At 42.4% G+C, this 19,386-nt stretch overlaps 2 protein-coding genes and 1 long non-coding RNA gene across 3 annotated transcripts; 1 reads left to right on the plus strand and 2 right to left on the minus strand.

Moving 5' to 3' along the window:
- Positions 1–2,620: 2,620 nt before the first annotated feature.
- Positions 2,621–4,337, minus strand: FAM220A (family with sequence similarity 220 member A). Its single transcript, XM_036897008.2, has one exon. It carries the CDS (start codon positions 4,335–4,337, stop codon positions 3,558–3,560), a length of 780 nt encoding a protein of 259 aa, XP_036752903.2. The 3' UTR covers positions 2,621–3,557.
- Positions 4,232–14,046, minus strand: LOC118918356 (small integral membrane protein 10-like protein 2A). Its single transcript, XM_036897087.2, has 2 exons — positions 13,573–14,046; positions 4,232–4,418 (listed from the first exon to the last, which is right to left on the minus strand). The coding sequence occupies exons 1-2, from the start codon at positions 13,756–13,758 to the stop codon at positions 4,398–4,400; spliced, it is 207 nt and encodes a 68-aa protein (XP_036752982.2). The 5' UTR covers positions 13,759–14,046; the 3' UTR covers positions 4,232–4,397.
- On the plus strand, positions 4,429–13,564 carry LOC130679175 (uncharacterized). The gene is made up of 3 exons (XR_008992235.1): positions 4,429–5,005; positions 11,397–11,488; positions 12,550–13,564. It is a non-coding gene; the product is annotated as an uncharacterized LOC130679175 (long non-coding RNA).
- Positions 14,047–19,386: the final 5,340 nt, after the last annotated feature.

A 19,386-nucleotide genomic window follows, 5' to 3' on the forward strand; every position in this document is an offset into this window, starting at 1 on the left:
AAACTGACACAGGAACTGTGAATGTAGTCAGAGTAAGGTGAGGGCCTCCGGAAAAAGCAAGGCAAGATATTTGCAGTCAGAGCAATGTAACTACATGCAAGGAACCCCCGCCCCCCCCACTAAAACTCTACGTTGAACATTAAGCTCTAGAGTCATTCTTGAGTGAGATCAGTTAACGCTACCCAGACAAAGAAGAATAGCACATATTTTACTATGCTAATCATTCGTAATCATGTGCAAGATTCACTTTAGCATACTAAAAGGCCCAGGCCTGTGTGCTGTCTTTCCTCCTTCAGATCTGACGAGGTGATTTTGCAAACTGAGCAACTAATTTAGCACGCAAACCCAGCTGTAGACGGCCTGGTAAAAAGCTGGATTCTTCAGCAAATAGACAATACCTCAGCCCACCTTGGGGGCTGGGCAGGCAGCCTTTTGATATGCTCCCAGACCCAGACGCCGGTATCCCACAGAGAAATCAAGGCAGAAAATTCCTTATGTTAATTTTTAATATTCAGAGACCACTTAAGTCCACACCCCTAAGCTTTTTTTCACGTTCCCAAATATCCTCAACTGCCTATAAAACCCCTAGACAACGCTCCACCACGGACTCTCTTGTACCCTCCTGGCATGAGCCAGGAGCTCTGTCCTTTCATTTTGTCTCTAAATAAAACCTGTACCTTGCTCTCTTACTTTGAGTGTTTGTGAAGCTCATTCTTTGGCTTCGTGAGCAAGAACCCCGGCATCAAAATTATAGTCGTGTAAATATACAGCTCAATGAACAGTGCGCAGTTTGAAGTGCAAATGGAAGTGAACAGAACTCTTTTAACTGATCTGGTTAATCAAGCTTTAATAAAAATGTTGGGGGAGCGCTATGTATTTTCCTCGGTTCTTGTCTCTGCCGCGACAAAGAATTGAAGGGCAGAGACCTAGTAGTGAAGCAGAGTAAAAGTTTTATTTAAAGTTACTTAAAGAGAGAAGTGCAGTAGGTGACCTCAGCTAGGAGAGGTGCCCTGAAAGGTTGGAGAAAGTTTAAGATTAAAAGGTTACACACTTAGTGCAGGCGACCTCAGAGAGAGGAGCGCCCCTTGAAAGGTTGCAAAGTTTAAAGTTAAAAGGTTACGCACTTAGAAAGTGCGGGCGACCTCAAAGAGAGCAGCGCGCTGAAAGGTTGGGGTTCCCCTTTTTAGGAATTCTTTACAAATGTGACTAAGGGCTGGGGGTGCAGACTTGTCAAGTGGTTTTGGAATACTTAGAATTAACTTAACCCAAGGAACTTCCTGCTCTGATTTCTCCCTGGTGAGACAGGTACTGTGGATGTAGTCAGGGTAGGGTGAGGGCCTCCGGAGGGGGCAGGGCGGGATATTTGCAGTCAGAGCAATGTAACTACATGCAAGGAAACCCCCTGCTAAAACTCTATGTTAAACATTGAACTCTAGAATCATTCTTCAGTGAAATCAGTTAATGTTCCCCAGATAAAGAAGAGTAGCACATGTTTTATTATGCTAACCATTTATAATCATGTGTAAGGTTTACTTTAGCATACTAAAAGGCCCAGGCCTATGTGCTGTCTTTCCTCCTTCGGATCTGACAGAGGTGATTCTGCAAACTGAGCAACTAACTTAGCATGCAGACCCAGCTGTAAACAGCATAGTAAAGGGCAGGAAGAATTCAATCTTGAAGATAAGATTGCATTTTAACACCCAGGAAGTTCAAGAGGCAAGATTCTTTAGCAAGTAGACAATACCTCAGCCCACCTTGGGGGCTGGGCAGGCAGTCTTTTGATATGCTCCCAGACCAAGGTGCCGGTGTCCCAGAGAGAAATCAAGGCAGGAAATTCCTTATGTTAATTTTTAATATTCAGAGGCCACTTAACAAGTCCACACCCCTAAACTCTTTTTCACGTTCTCGAAAAATCCTCAACTGCCTATAAAACCCCTAGACAATGCACCACGACGGACTCTCTTGTCCCCTCCTGGCGTGAGCCGGGAGCTCTGTCCTTTCACTTTATCTCTAAATAAAAGCCTGCACCTTGCTCTCCTACCTTGACTGTTTGTGAAGCTCATTCTTCGGCTCCGCAAACAAGAACTCCGGCATCATTGGCGTGGACAGCTTATATATACAGGACACCACTACGAACCCCAAAGTGACTACAGATCAAGACCCATGATCGGTACACAAAGAATGAAGGGAAAGGAATCCAGGAAAAAGAAAAAAAGCAGGGGCTGGGGGAGAAGGGTTTGACAAGAAACAGTTCCAATTTTAAGACATTTAAATGTGTCCTCACTTCACAATCCATCCATGACCACACACACAGTGTCCACTAACCAGGGCTTTCTCTGCTCCATCGTGATGGCATCCTTTAGCCTGGCTGGAGGTCCCTCCTGCACAGGGACTGCTACCCCTGGGATGCTATGAGCACCCCACCAGAGGATCACAATATACTATTGCAGATGACCTGAGAGGAAAGTGAGAGTTAAGTTCCAGCCTGGCTTTACTTTTTTTTTTTTCTTTTCAAGCTCTGCTTCCAGTCTTCTCAAACAGTAACCTATTGGGACTGGGGCTAAAAGACTTTTAAGGATTAGGAAGACAGCAATAATACAAAGACAAGGTAAACCAAGACTACACGCATAAAATAAGACATTTATTATGCTAAGAACAAATTTTATTTTTCATATTCCCAAAACACCAAAATAGTACATGGCATAGTCATTTAGCACACAAACTGACAGATGCAATAACTTCAGAGATGGTTAAGCTTTACTTTGGGACTCCTTAAAAAATGACACTCTTTAGTGACCTTTATCAAAGTTATCAACAACAAAAGGGGTTACCTCAGAAAAATCTTAGTGTAAGAGATACCTCAATTCCTAGAACTGGAAACTTTATATAAGAGAAATAGCTGATTTGCCTCTCAAGTAGTCTCAAGTTCCTATTTATTTCAGGCAACACTGCTAGGGTTCCTAGTTTGAGAAAGGATTATTCTAAAGGTAAGTTTAACATTGCAACTTTCACCATAGGGCCTCCATTTAAATTGCATTTCAAGTGGAAGGGATGTGAGAAATCAAATTTTGCTGCAGACCAAAATTATTCTACAAATTGCAAAAACGGTAACAGCTTACATCACCTCAGCAAAGCATGGAGCAAAAAGAGGTGGGTTCACTCTCACAAATATTCACTTCTGTTAGATGATCAGAGACTGTTTAAAAAAAGCCAGTATCTGAGACAGTAGCCTTCGAGAATGAGTGCTGAAAATAAAGAACTTTATGTTAAATCTTTATGTTCTGACATTCATGTAGGATATAGTAATGTTCTCCTCAAAGTGGTTTCCCAATCCTGAACATCTTTCAAGCACAATTTAAAGCAACATCAAAAATCCCTTTCTGCATCAATCAGCTTTCCATGAGTTTCAATTCCTCTTACTTGAAGTGTGTCTAGTCATACAAAAAAACACAGGACCTTCATGGCTGTGCTGCTCACATCCAGACTTAATGCAAAAGAAATCGTTCTAAGACAACTTTTAAAATTAATCTATTTTTATTGTTCTGCTTGTACCTTACTTAACTATGGCATAATGGAGCTGCTACTTCAAAAGCTTGTAGAGCCAGTAACCCTGGTGTTATCTGCAGGTGATTTGAGGTACTTTTTACCCTTGAAAGCATTTTCTTGTATTCTTCTATTTGCTCTGAAAACATGGGCTTTGAATGGCCAAGGAAAACACACCTTGTCTCATCATTTGGGAGTACTTCAGGATGTGCATGCAGCAATATAGACAGGTCGGAACACAGGCAAGACAGTTTCAACTCAGAGCCTAGCCCCTTAAGAAAAACACTTGGTGCTTGCTCCTCAGAAATCCCAATTTCTGAGCGTTTCTGCCAGCGTGGCAGTCCTGACCCCAGAGGCTCTCCTTTGCAGTACTGTCCTCTGTGGCTGTCAGCAGCCCTGGGCCCTCCTCCCAGCCAGTCCCTCGCTGGGGCTTTCCCAACACCACGGGACACCCCAGCAAAATGCTCTTCTGCAGGAGCAAAGAAAAGATCCACAGTCTTGCTCTGAGCTGCCACGGAAGCTGAATTTCTTAATGATTCTTTTAAATATGGATGCATTTTGTCACCATGGTGAAGCATGAGGTTGGCCTCATTCAGATCATTTTTCATTTCCAATGATAACTCCTTGCTTTGTGAATTTCCATTTGCATCACCTGCAGGCTTGTGCACCCAGAAAGGCACATCCATCAGGCAGGGGTTCGCCTCTCTTGTTTTTTTGAGTCTGTGTGACAGCTCAGCCACCACTCCCTTGGCTTTTGCCAGGCGGGTGTCAAGAGCCACACCTCCAGACCTCATGCTGGGTGCTCCCTGGTGCGAAGAGCCTGAGGACACGCCTTGGTCAGTAGCAGAAGGCCTTCAATGGATCTCAATGTGAACCTGGAAAAAACGATCAAATTAAAGTGTTGTGATGAAGATAGTCTTAAGATCTTGTCTGCACACACCAGATAGTTTCTAACAAATATGAAGATCTCTAACAGTCTCTGGTACCAAGGATTCCTACATTTTGATAAAAAACAGGATGACAACTTTCTAACTGGGGACCACAAGAAAAATAGTACTTTATTAACGCAGTGTTTCCTAAAAGTAGTTAAAAATAAGGAAAGCATACATTCTTAGGCTTTGTACTTATACAGCAACATAGTTATTTGCATAGGTTCAATAAAAATCTCTTCTTCCTTTAATCAGGACACAACTGGATGACATGATTTTGCAACCACAGACTTAGCTAAAGTGTTCTATTTGGGAATGATTCATAGTGTCTCAGGCATGACAAGCCACTTTGAAGGAATCAAGGTCAACTTTACTCATGTACCTGATGTCTACAAAGCACCCCAAGGAAAACTAGCTTGGATGGGCCTTGGCAGTCAAGATCCCAGCCTTAAGGAATTAAGGAAGATCCGTCACTGGCAGGTCAGGAACCTCAGCAAACTGTGGAGCCTCAAGAAGAGAATTCACCTGAATTTGTAAGTACTGCAAGTAAAAATATAGTGGAGAAGTTTCTTGGGCTTAGTTCCCCACTCTCAGACTAACAAATAATGGACAGAATTCGATCTGTGGCTTCAGCTGTTGTCCAAGAGCACACTCGAGGTGGCCCATCTTTTCTGGGGGTGGGGGTGACAGGTGAGGGAGTAGGGAGGAAGTTCAGGAAATGACTGCCAGTACTGTACTGTATTTTTCCCAAATCAGACTATCTTGAACTTCAAAATAGATTCCTTCCCTCATTACTCAGTCTCGGTGCGTGAGGTTGCACCAGCAAACCTAATTTTTGTGACCAAGAATAATCTTTGACATTGTTATGCTCCAAATGGGGAACATATGAGGAAAAACTGAAAGGCTTTGAAATGGACAAAAAATAAAATAGTAGATGTGCTGCCTAGTATATCCTTTGGGTTATCTATTTTTATAGGACCCTGTACCTTTATCTTTGAGCTGCTTTACAACTCTGTAAGCTGTAGAAAATTTAATAGGAAGGTAAACAATTAATTTTGTCCATTTTGTCTGGAGGAATGCAATGGATTATTGCCCTGTAGATATTGATGAGTTTCACATCTACTTGTAAATTCATTTTAGCATTCCTGATTACATGTATATGAGTATGCGTTGTCTAAATTATCCTTTAAACTGAGCAAAACATCTTACTTGTTCCCTCATTAATTGACGAGGTCTGGGGTGGAAGTGAAGCAGTTCAGAATGGGCACACAGAGCTTGACTGTAGGAAATCAGCAAGCAGCTGGATTAATGAAGTCCTCAGCTCAAGAGATGTGTCAGAGCTGAGGACCTAGATACTGCAGTCACTGGCTTTGGGAAGGCAGATAAAATGAGGGCCCTGGTATAACAAGTCAAGAGAGAGGACAGAAAGATAAGGTACACAAGACCAGGATCTCAAGATTAGAGACCAGACAGATGAGGGGCTCATGAGGAAGACTCAAAAGCTCCTCTAGAAACTTAGCGTCTTAGATGCCAACTGCCCTGAACATGTCAAAAAGAGGGCAGTTAGATGCGTTTCTGGTACAAACCTCATTAGCTAGCTACAAGGAACCTTAATTTAGTTAGCTACAGGTACACTCTGGGAAACTACACACAATTTTCTAGCCTAGCAGTCATTAAATAGGGCAACTGCACCTCAAGGAGCAAGGGAGAAAATATCAGAGCGTCTTTGCCTGGTTCATTTTTATCTTGTCCCCCTGTTAACTTTTTCTGTCTTATAATATATACTATATTTTGGTAAAGCAAAATGTATAGTTTATAAATGTGTGTGTGGATCTGTGGGCCATGCCCAAAACTTTACTGATACAAGTGTGACCATTACTTTATAAAACAACTGATAAAAATATATTTGAATAGTATAAAATAGTATACAAAGGTAAGGTGCAAATTTTTATAATTGAGATATAAATGACATAATTTTAGTTTCAAGTGCACAATACAGTGATTCAGTATTTGTATAAATTGCCAAATGATCACAACAGTTCAATATCCATCATCAAATGCAGTTACAATTTTTTTTTCTTGTGAGGACAACTTTCAAGACGTGCAATTATTGTAACTGTGGATCCTGGCTACAGTTCAAAACAAATGCTTCCAAAGATCACCAAGTCACATCTAATTAACTTCTTTTGATAGTTCTCTTTAACTTTCCACAGCATATTATTTCAAACCTTACATTCCTTTTACTGATTTGAAATACATACTATGAACGAACATCTTCCTGAAACGGAAACTTTCCCAAATATATTTTTAATACATATTAAAATAAGTTTTTAAAAAATTATTAAGAAAAACAGGTCATGTAATGGGCCAACTCTCAGGAAAATTAGTTTCTAACCACTTTTATGATGTCCTTGGAACAGGGACTAAGTAGTGCTCTGAGAGATGAACTATTTTCAAAATGTTAAAATATTTTAAATAAGGTATCATTAATGTAATTGTGTATTTAATGATAAGTAAACAAGCAGTTAATAATGATACATTGTTTACTGAAATGCTTCAGTAATAAGCTATGTATCTAATTCTTGTAACAAAAATACTTCAGTAGGTCGGTGGAAACATTTCGGCCCTGGCCCCTCAACTAGCTAACTCTTCTGACACTAGACTGTCACACACATACATCACTTACATATAGAGAGCCAGAAATAATTTTCAAATAATTTCTAAACATGTAGCCATTTGGGAACTCTTTTCTGTAGTTTATTCTCACTACACTACATATATACTGGTAACTCAAATCGTACTGAGGTGTGTACAGCTCTATCGCTAACTGTCCTTGGCCCCAGCTATCTCATCACCTCCTACCTCCCACCCGCCTCCCACCTCTGTCAAGTCTGCAAAGTAACAAGCAGCATAAACTACAGCGTACAGACTCACGCACCGAGACTGAGCAATGAGGAAAGGAATCTACTTTGAAGTTCAAGATAGTCTGATTTGGGAAAAATACAGTATAGTACTGGCAGTCATTTCCTGAACTTCCTCCCTACTCCCTCACCTGTCACCCCCACCCCAAAAAAAGATGACAAAGACTGAAAATGGAACCAGAGAGGCCAGAGGGGGGGTGTGTGCAGGGAAAAGTGATGGGGTATGTCCAGATCCACGCAGACAAGAGAAACCACCTTCCACACAAATCCCGCCAGCTGGAGGCAGCTGAACTGCTGCGTGACAATGGGCCTGACCCAATTAGACAGCTGCATCCTCACCTTCCCTAACCTGAGCTATTAATGGCCTCAGGGACTGGACTGACTGGATGCCACAGCTCTGTAAACTAAAAATATCCTGGCCTCTGCGTTTCTGAAAGTCAACTGGCAGGCTATTCCCCAAGGGGCCGGGGAGCCAACACAGCTAAAGGAGCAGGGGCTGCTCAGCCGGGTCAGAGCAGGCTCCTGGCTTGGGCTGGCTCACACACACACTCCAAGGCCACCCTGGCCTCACCTGCTTTTAGGTGTGCACATCAGTACGCCTACCATCACTGTGCTCAGGACTACACGAACAGACTGCAGAGGTGACTGAAACAAATTCCTTCAACCCTCTTGCAACATAGTCCACTCGGCCATCTCTACACTGAGCTGAATCATAACCACAGGAAACCTACCGACAGTACTGAGTTCCTGTTACTCATCAGGCAGAATGTCCAATCATACCTGCTCTTAAAAAGGCAGTCACACACCTCTCGCTAGCCACTGCCCTGCTTCCTTTCGATCACCTGGACACCAAAGTGTGCTCACACGTCCAATGGTCAGTCTGCAGCCTCGGGGGTCTGAGGCTCTCCTCTCCCTCAGGACGCAGTGCAGACTCAATGTGTGAAAGCACCTAGCACCTTCTCTGACCAGCACGGCTTCCAGTAAACAACAGCTATCATCACCACCACCACCATCGTACCATCGTCACCACTGTTTTAGGAAATAAATGACAAAATGCTGAGGGGTTCTGTAAAGCGGAGGACAGAGAAGTGACTGCTGGATGGCAACACGGAAGTGGCCTAAACATGGCCCAGCATATTTCCGCGGAGGGTGGAGACCAACACCCAGGCTGCAGTGGCTAAGAGGGAGTGGGGAGCCCCCTCTGCTTCCAGAGGAAGCATACAGAGCAGTGGAGGACAACTTGGCCTTAACTTTAAAAATTATTTACAAATGCAAATAATCTTTCCTTCGAGATTCTACTCTTAACAATATTATACTACAGATTCAATCAGCAAGGGTTTGCAGAGCCCCCACCCTAAGCCAGGCACTGTTCTAGGAGCTGGTGTTAGGATGGTTTGTCAAGCAGACAAACCGGGCTGTCTTCTTAGAGCCTACTTTCTAGTGAGCATACATACAAGAACAAAAATGTCCTATGCACCAGGTTTTTCACTGCAACACTGTTTGGAGAGAAGTCAGTGTGGATCCGTATCACATACCATACATCAGGATAAACTCCAAATGCATCATATTTAAAAGTTAAAAAATGAAGTGACAGTACCAGAATAAAATGCAGGTGAATTCCTTACGTCTTTAGAGTTGGGAGGCCTTTCTAACCCAAAAATCAAAAGACTGTTAAATTTGACTACATAAAAATAAGCTTCAGTATGGCAAAAACACACCATAAGCAAAGTCAAACATGGTAACAAATTAGAAAAAAGAAATGCCAACTCTTATCTAACAGATACAAAGTTCCAAGAAGACCCAAAAAACCAACAGAAAAATAGGCAAAAAGCATAGTTAGTTCACAAAAAAGAAATGCAAGGGAGCCTTTCCCTCACACACCAGGTCGTTTAAGGAAGGCCTGTTGGTTCAAACACCAGAATACACCCACAACTCATCCCCCTTCCACCTCCTCTCTGGTGAACCAGCAGCATCTCTCTCCTGTATCCCCAAGAGTCTCCCTGCCTCCATCCTTAACTTCTGGAGTGCGGTAAGAGTCACCCTTTGGAAATGGTTAAATACAGGGCTGCGGCAAAGACCTGGCAATTCCATTCCCAGGAATACATCCAAGAGAAATGAAAAATCTCTGCACAAAACCTACATATGATTGTTCATAGTAGCAACACTCCTCTAATAGCCAAAAAGCGAAAACAGTACAAAGACCCAACTGATGGATATAAAAGACAAGAGGATAGTAAGGAAACACCACAAATTGCAGGAGACTAAGCAGATGCGCAACTAAATGAAATGAGGGGTCCTGGAACAGAAAAAGGTCATTAGTGGGAAAAATGGGTCAACTCCAAACATTACTGACGTTCACTTCTTAGCTTTGATAACTATACTAAGGTTATGTAAGATGTCACATCCCTTCTTCAACATCAGTGGAAGCTTGGTGAAGGGTCTACAAGGAGCTCATTCTCTGCACTATTTTTGCAACTCTTCTCTAAGTCAAATTATTTCCAAGTAAAAACAAAACAAAAAAAGTGATCCACAGGCTGGGACTTATTTAAAAATACTCCAGTAGGAATTTACCCTAAGAATGCAGCAGCCCAGTTTGAAAACGACAGATGCACCCTTATGTTCATCGCAGCACTATTTACAATAGCCAAGAAATGGAAGCAACCTAAGTGTCCATCAGTAGATGAATGGATAAAGAAGATGTGGTACAGATACACAATGGAATATTATTCAGCCGTAAGAAAACAAATCCTACCATTTGCAACAACATGGATGGAGCTAAAGGGTATTATGCTCAGTGAAATAAGCCAGGCGGAGAAAGACAAGTACCAAATGATTTCACTCATATGTGGAGTATAAGAACAAAGAAAAAACTGAAGGAGCAAAACAGCAGCAGACTCACAGAACCCAAGAATGGACTAACAGTTACCAAAGGGAAAGGGACTGGGGAGGATGGGTGGAAAGGGAGGGCTTGGTGGGGGGGGGAAAGGGGGCATTACAATTAGCATGTATAATGTGTGTGGGGGCACGGGGAGGGCTGTGCAACACAGAGAAGACAAGTAGTGTCTCTACAGCATCTTACTACGCTGATGGACAGTGACTGTAATGGGGTTTGTGTGGGGGACTTGGTGAAGGGGGGAGCCTAGTAAACATAATGTTCCTCATGTAATTGTAGATTAATGATACCAAAAAAAAAAAAAATACTCCAGTGTGGGATAGGGAGATGGAGACAGGGCAGAGTTGGGGGAAATTATAAAACAAGATTCACAGTTGATCTTTACTGAAAATGGCTGATGACTCAACCATGGGGTCCATGACACTATTTTTGTATGTATTTGAATATTCCCATAATAAAGCTTTTTAAAAATTTTGCCTTAAAAAAGTAAATCAGATTAGGTCATATTTCAGTGAAATGTCCCTATTTCACGCAGAGTACAAGCCAAAGTCTTTACAAAGGTACAAGCCATCATCCCGGGTTCCCTTGCCCCAGTTTGTTACTATGATCAATTAAGAATTAAGACTAAGCACTTAGAAACTACCATGTAACTTAACATTGCTACAACATTCAAGAGCATAATCACTTTTCTAATAATTACTTTTTTCAAATTGCTGTAAAATATACATAGAACTTATCATGTAAACCATTTTTAAGTGGACAGTTAGGAGCATTAAGCACATATTGCTGTGCAACCATCCATCTCCAGAACACTTCCATCTTCCCAAATTGATACTCTGTCCACATTAAACAACTCCCCAGTCCTCCCTTCCACCAACCCCTGGCAACCACCATTTGACTTCCTCTAAATATTTTATAGGTAACTCATGTAAGTCTTCTTCTGTGTCTGACTTATTTCACTTAGCATAATGTCCTTAAGGTTCAATCCAAGTGACATTAGGTATTAGAACTTTATTCCTTTTGTATCTATTTCCTCATTTAATCATCTTTCATATTAAAAGGGACAGTAAGCTGTTGCCTCACACAGATTCTATTTCTTCTCTTTACCAGAGGCCAGAATAATTAAGTCCTCAAAGCAGGTAAGTTGGTGATTTTCCACAAACGAACAGAAACTCCAGCCTGCAGAGGTGTTTAAAGGCAATGTAAGTAATCATAATAAAGATGAGACACCCTTACTCCCACCCTCCTCCCCAGCACAGCTCCTTTCAGGAGAAAGGGCTACTCCTGCACTTGATCAAACCCAAGATCAGATCTAAAATCCTCACTCAGTTCTTAGGACAGCCCTCCCCCTCCCCCAAGGCACCTAGTGACCACTTGTCTGTGCTCTTTCACCCTCCCCACCCCCCCACCCCCCCCACCCCCCCACCCCGCTTACCCCTGAAAGAAAATAGCCTGCACTCTACTAGCAACTCCCAGGATTCTCTAAAGCTGTGCTGCCCCTGGACCATTACTGACACCAAGTCCACCAAGCCATCCATTATGGGCATTTGGAACTGATGCATCTAGCTCTCCTGACAGCCCATACCACACTTATTACAGGGCCAATTTTCCTCCTCCAAATGCATTTACACTCAATCATTACTGTGCAGATTTCTTGCTATGAAATTTGTAGCTGAATAACCTTTCCAAAGATTATATGGTATATAATCCAGGTGAGTGACTATGGTAGCTTAGACTGTGGGGTGGTCATAAATTGGTAAATGGACATATAAGAAAGGTGATTTTTTTTAATGGTACAAAACGTGGATTTTCAGCAACCTTATGTACTAGGTTTTCCCTTAGTTGTGATTTTATGAATGACAGTAGTGTTTTAATGTAACTCTAAAGAGATTCCAAAATTGGAGTTAAGGGTCAAACATAGCCTACAGACACTTTTTTGGGGGCACAAAGTTTTTCTTTTAAACTTGAGTTAATTTGATAACTAAAAATTAGCAGGATTTCCAACCAGAAATCACTAGATTTGGCAAATGACAGTTGGCTTAGTGGCAACTGCTATAGAACAGGCTTTCTGGTTTACCCCAATCCTCACACCCAGCACCCCTTATTCACTCATACTACCTGCTGAAAAGATTTGAGTTTTCTGCTCTTCTAGACCACTACCTTACGGATGCCACAAACTCTTGCTCACATTAAGGTATCTCAATTTGAACCCTGAAATAAGCAGGTTCATCTTCTCTCCCCTGAACACAATTTTGATCAACAGTTAAAGTTTTATGTGGCCTGCCATCACCAGTGACAGACACCCGAAACCTGAAGGTCCAGGCACAGGGACAGTTACATCCTGATACAACCAACCCAGAGGGAAAAGGAGGATGACACCCACGTGGTCTCAACGCTGTCTGGTCCTGCAGCTCAGACTTCTTCATTTTGCACAGCAGGGAACAACATTTAAAAAGTGTTACTGTCCTACTGTAAGCTCTCTCATCACAGGGCCGGAGCCCTGCACCCAGCAGGCCCTGGAAGATCAGTAAATGGAATCCAACAGGAGCCCGGCATGTGACTATCTATGACACACTTGTAGAGGAATAACTCAATCTGAGAACTTTTCATGCCTCTAGAAAAAGTCACCTGTAATTCAAGGGACGTAGAAATGTCAGTAACTTACAGCAAAGGTATTCTCCAGGATGCTGGACGTGTCTGTGTCTACTCTTCCGCACTTGAACTGTTGCGAACCTGAGGCCTTTTGCTTCTCTACTTCTGCCACCTCGCTTTCCCTCATCTCTGCCTCACCCCCCTTATCACTCCAGACAGGATAAAATATAGCTATCAAAACACTAATACGAATTAACCCATTTTAAGCTTCAGGGATTTTTTTTTTTTTAAAGCTTCGTAGCGTTTGGCAACTGTCAGCCAGCCACAAACCCATCCTCGCAAATCCAACAATTTGTGACTTTCTGGGCGAAATTTCCTCTTCAGGGCCTTTCCGGCCAGTGCCAGCATCCACCCGCCCCTCCGCACACCCCACGCCCCAGCTGCGGGCCCGTGGCCAGGGCAAGCAACTCCTCTGCGCCCCCATTTGCAGAAGGAGGAGAACAATAATCTCAGAGGGTTTTTCCCCCGTGGGGCTGCGGAGGGAGTGCACGGTGCCCGGCATACACTCAGCATCCAGCTTGGCCGCAACGGTGGGCATCTTCACTGTCCCGGGCGAGGCGGGCCCGGCGGCGGGGGGCCTCCGGCGCTCGGCGGAGGGTGGGAAGACGGGGCCGCACGGGCGCGGCTCACCCACCTGCAGACGGACGTTGAGCATCATGGAAGCCACGATGTAGAGGTAGGGGAAGTTGATGCGCAGCCGCCAGGCCAGGTCGAAGAAGATGAGGAGCGTGCGGGTCAGCCCCTTACAGAAGACCCCATAGGAGCGGGCGGCGGCCGAGCGCGAGAGGCGGACAGCCAGGCCCGAAAGAGCCGCCGCCATATAGACCGGCGCCCGCCGCCCGCCCGCCGCGCACCGACCGGCCGCAGACCCGGGCCTCCCGGCGCTCCGAAGCCCGCCCGCCCTCTCCACGCCTCGTCGCCCCGGGCCTCCGCTCGGGCTGCTGGCCCGCGCTCGGCGGGTAGAGGGAGCAAGGGAGGCGGCGGCAAGGCAAGCGGGCGGGCCGCGGGAGGGGAGGCGGCACTTCACACGGAGAGAAGCGACTCTAGAGAGCTGCCGCCCGTTCCCAGCCTGGCGGGGCGGCCTGACGTCACAAATCCAGCGCCGCGCCTGCGCGCTCCGACCCCGCCCCTGTCACCTTAGCAGGTGAGCCGCGCATGCGTAGTTGGGTTGGCCGGGAGAGGGCGGGTGACGCCTTGTCTCCGTCTGCCCTCTAGTGGAATGCAGGAAAATAAAAACAAAGGGAGGTGATGAAGAGTGAAGGGTCTCACAGTAAAGTGAATGTTCTTAATGCTGCTGAACTGTACACTTAAAAATTAAGAGAATAGTAAATTTTATGTTATATAGGTCTTACCATAATTATGTAAAACAAAGAGATTTCCTGGCATCAAAAAGACTATTCCTCCCACGTAGACTGCTTGTGGTCTCCAAGCAATCTTGTTCAGTATTAACTTATATAAATTTTAATCTTTTAATAATTGTGATATTAACTGAAGCCTCTGATGTAAAGAATAAAAGTATTTAAACTCCCAAAAATTAATAGTGTTTTAAGTTTTAGGGGGCGTTACTGACAGTTTTTACATTCCTACTTAAACGTGTAGGTTCCTAGTGAAGATTTACATGGTGTGAAGGTAAATATGTTACTTCTACTTTAAGGCGAAGTATTTTGTGTCACTACTTCTGCCCACCAATGAGAAAGTGTGAATATTTGGGTGGGAAAACAGTTTCACTCATAAAATGAAAAGCAAAAGCAAGTAGTGTGAAAATGGATTTAAGTGTGAAAATCCTTTGCCCCAAAATGAATGGCAATAATAATAATTTTTAAAAGTCATTTAAAAATTATCTACCATGAAATTAATTCTCATTCAAAATACTTTTAAGTATTAATTTTATTTCTCTATAATCCAAGAATCACAGAGAATGTTGGTGGTATTGTCAATTATGACTATTTAGTATTATCATTTTTCTTTAGTTATCAACTGTATAAAAAGAATTGTATTTTTTGACACTCAATGAATCTATATTTATTGTCCACTGTCTCAGGCCAAGGCCATTTTAAATAGGTATTTCAGAGTTTTTAGCTTTTGGCTAGTTTTATTATCATTAAAATAATATTTTTCAAAGTATTTGCAAAAAACTTTCCCTTATTTTTGCAAGCGTTTTGCCACATTTATCATTGATATTAAAAAATTCACTTCCCTTATTTTTGTAAGCTGTTTTTTCCTTCCAGTGTCCCCTGGGTGCTATGTTTGAGGACTGTGGAACACATGTGGCTCAGTTATCATTGTTTCTCAAGCTGTCCTCCACAAAAAGCAAAATGAACTCCTCTCTAAACAGTATTTAGAAAAGTAATTTAAAGATTTTAAAGGCGAGCATCCTGTGAAATAAGCCAGGCGGAGAAAGACAAGTACCAAATGATTTCACTCATCTGTGGAGTATAAGAACAAAGAAAAAACTGAAGGAACAAAACAGCAGCAGACTCACAGAACCCAAGAATAGACTGACAGTTACCAAAGGGAAAGGGACTGGAGACGGTGGGTGGGAAGGGAGGGATAAGGGGAATAAGGGACATTACGATTAGCACACATAATGTAGCGGGGGCACAGGGAAGGCAGTATAACACAGAGAAGACAAGTAATGACTCGATAGCATCTTACTATGCTGATGGACAGTGACTGTAATGGGGTATATGGGTATAGTGACTTGATAATGGGGGGAATCTAGTAACCACAATGCTACTCATGTGATTGTATATTAATGACACCAAAATAAAAAATAAAAAATTAAAATATATATAATATGAAAAAGATAAATAAAGGCAAGCATCTTCAGTGGAAAATTTGCTGAGAGATAACAAAGTCAGTCTGACAACATGTAAACAGATTTGCAGATCCGCTAAATTTATTCTTAGGCCTGTAAAGATTTTCCCTGGTGGAGACTTGGCAGTACTGTTTATTGGAATTATGTTGAAAGACCAGACGGGCTACCTCATGTGAGATATGAAATATCTTCTCCCTGGTTACTCATTTCTTTGTCTCTAAATGCGATTCAGGCAATGAGGCATTTTTTACAAGCCATTCAGTTGCCATAAACAGTGGCAACAAAATTACCACAAAACTAAACTGAGCAAGGTAGAAGCCTGTTGTAATTAGACACAATGAGAAGTCAAAGAGAACAGGAAGCAACTGTTAACAAGATTTGAGGTTTAATATGTATCAAGGTTAACCAGTTCGAAGCTACAGAACATCTGGGCAAATTAGTCTAGCTCTTAGACTTAACATTTAACACAGCCCTAATTTTCTGGCATCTCTGGGAAGACATTTTGCTAATTATAATTTGAGAGAGAGACGAAACTAATTATAAATCAGTGTGAAAAGTATTTTCATAGAGGTACAAAGGGTTATGAGAGAAGGGAGGAGAAAAGAGGCTGAGGAAAACAGGAAAATAATTTTAACAATTGATCAGTAACATCCAGGTGATTTGCCTACAGTCTTCCTGCCATCAGAGCAGAGTCTCAGATGAGGTTTATAGCAGTCTTTTCTTTTCAACTTAACCTGGTGAAAAAAGTACAAGCAAACCAGTTCCAGGTTCAGCAACTTCTCAGCCCTATGACCTGATTCTGTAAAATGAGAACACCCATCCTACAGGGCACTTGTGAGAAATAAATGAGCGCAGGTATGCACAGCACCCAGCATGTAGAGGGCACCCAGGAAGTGGTAGTTATTTTCATACTCAGAGCCCTTGGGTCCGGTCCTTTACAACACAAGTTCTGGGGTCCCATTAGTAATCATTACAGTGTACAATGTTTAACGATGGATCACAAGTGTTGGGAACAATGAGACAACTTATTTATGCTGTAGGAAGAAAGGATGGACACAAACCACCCAAAATGTTGGTCAGAAATAATTTTATTCCTTTGCTCATTCCCATGGAGAACTAGAGGGTTTGGGTGGATTCAATAAGGTCAGCTCAGTTGCTATTTTGAGAAACTGGCAAGTTTTCAGTTTCCCACAGAAGGGCTTTTTCCAGGCACCTGACACATCACTTCAACAGATCAAGGTCAACAAGGTCTTAATTGAAAAAAGTAAGGGGGACAAAAGTATGCATAGAATGTCACAGGTTAGCTAAGAAAAGGAGACTACATGCATATATGTATATACACACATATATATGTATGTATGTGTATATATATATACACATACATACATCTTTTTTGGTGGTGGGGGGAGTGTTCTGTGTTTACTCTTGAAATAAAAGAACAAACTATTGCCTGAGGGTTTCAGCCTTGGGCAAGTTCACTATGGATTCAGTGAGACTGGGAAATGACAACAGAATGTTCTTGGGGTAAAAGGGTTTATACCTGGCTTTATTATCAGGGCAGTAGGTTGAGCACTAGAATCACATCCATACCCAGTAGTCTGCAGGCCCATAATCCACCTCTGTCTCTGCCTCCACCCAGAGCACTGGGCAGAGCTCTTTATGTAGTGACTCAGCCCATAATAGCTCATTGCCTACGGGTGTAGAAGCACTGGCCTAGCAGTAGGCCAATTACATCATCAAGCAGTTTAGGCTCTGGTGAGGATCCTGGCCATAAGAACTTCCATTTTCCCCACACTGCACCTGACACATTATTTCAACAGATCAAGGTCAACAAGGTCTTAAGTGAAAGGTAAGGGGAACAAAGGTATGAATAGCATGTCACAGGTTAGCTAAGAAAAGGAGATGACTCCATGTATATATGTATATACACATATGTATACATGTATGCACATATGTACATATTTGTGGGGGGGTGGGGGTCTGTGTTTATTCTTTTTTTATTGAAGTATCATTGATATACAATCTTTTATTGGTTTCAAGTATACAACACATTGGTTCAACAGTTACCCATATTACTAAATCCTAACCCATATTAGTGCACTTACAACCTGTCAACATAGGAAGATGTTAGAGAATCACTGACTATATTCTCCATGCTGTACTACGGTCTGTGTTTATTCCTTAAATAAAAGGATAAACCAAAAATTTGGGGGTTTTATAATTTTTTAATCACTTTTAAAAGTTTAAATATAGTTTATGTACAATATGATATTGGTTTCAGAAGAACAACTTAGCAATTCATCAATTATTTACATTATTAAATGCTCACCATAAGTGTAGCCATAAATTTGTTTTAAAGTTGTTTCCTGTAATGAGAGGGAAGGAATAGGGATAAAAAATGGAGAGATAAAAGCTATATTTCTCTGAATGTAAGTCATTTTGTAGAACTTGAGTTTGGAACCAGGTAAATATTTTACACAGCTATAAAACAAAACTAAAAAAATTTCAAATCCCTAAAGCCCAAAAGCAAAACAAAGCAAATGAACCTGTGTATCCAGCTGGTGGCGTAACACACAAAATGGAAACATTCCACAAAACATGACAACAGTGGCTTGTTCAAAAAATGTCAAAAATTTCAATGAACTCCCAAAGTGTTCTCAGCAATCACATTGGTGGTGGTGGTGGTATTGTTATTCTGGAACTGCTGTGTTGGTATTGCAATGAATGATTAGGTTGGTGTCACTGAGAACAAGGACTTCTGCGTGAGAGGAAGGGGGCTGCCCACAGAAGCTTGAGGAAGTTAAATAAAAACGCTATAATCCTGAATTTGAATTGGAGGTATGGTGGAAACTCCTATGGATTTATCTTTAAGTATGAGCATGTATGTGGTGTTTCCTAGCTCCACTCACTGAAAGGGCTTAGGAATAGTGAGTGACCAACTTCAGAGTGCGGAGCACCGGCAGGGCCCAGGCTTGGGTCTCCACATGGCTGCCGTTTCCCCCTGAAAGGCAGACACATGATCCGGGGCAGATAGTGTACATGAAGAGCGTGTCGCTTCTTGTCACTCCAGAGAGCAAGGGGGTTCTCATAGACTGCTGAGAGCGTGTCAGAAAGACTCCAGAGTCAACTTAAAGAGGTTCCACTGGCCAAAAATGGAGCAATTTGAGCCCCAATAAGGATAACTACACTGGAATGGGACCTACCAAATATGGGCGGTATTCATTATAGTACTTGTATTTGTTTCCCTAAGTTGCTATAATAAATCAGCAGAAACCTGCTTGAAATAAGAAAAATATGTTTTCTCAGAGGCTATAAGTCTAAAATCAAGGTGCTCTCAGGACCATGTTCCCTCTGAAGGGCCTAGGGAAGAATTCTTCCTTATCTTTTTGAGCTTCTAGTGGTTATTGGCAACCCTCTGCATCCCTGGGTTTATAGCTGCATCACTCCAATCTCTACCTCTTTCTCCACACGGCTGCCTTCTCCGTGTATCTGTGTCCTCTTACTTCTTGTAAGGACACAAGTCATTGGATTTAGAGCCATCCTACTCCACAGTGACCTTGTCTTACCTAATTACATCTACAAAGACCCCATTTCTAAACAAGATCACCTTCTCAAGTTCCAGGTCGACAG

Source organism: Manis pentadactyla, chromosome 10 (assembly GCF_030020395.1).
Source record: "Manis pentadactyla isolate mManPen7 chromosome 10, mManPen7.hap1, whole genome shotgun sequence".
NCBI classification, from domain to species: domain Eukaryota; kingdom Metazoa; phylum Chordata; class Mammalia; order Pholidota; family Manidae; genus Manis; species Manis pentadactyla.

Bases quoted from the DNA above. Each gene is read 5' to 3' on its own strand.
- FAM220A (XM_036897008.2), bottom strand. From the start codon at position 4,337: ATGAGGTCTGGAGGTGTGGCTCTTGACACCCGCCTGGCAAAAGCCAAG.
- LOC118918356 (XM_036897087.2), bottom strand. From the start codon at position 13,758: ATGGCGGCGGCTCTTTCGGGCCTGGCTGTCCGCCTCTCGCGCTCGGCC. The intron at 4,419-13,572 runs GTGGGTGAGCCG...CGTTTTTTCCAG, and splicing joins TGCTCAACGTCCGTCTGCAG to GTTCACATTGAGATCCATTG.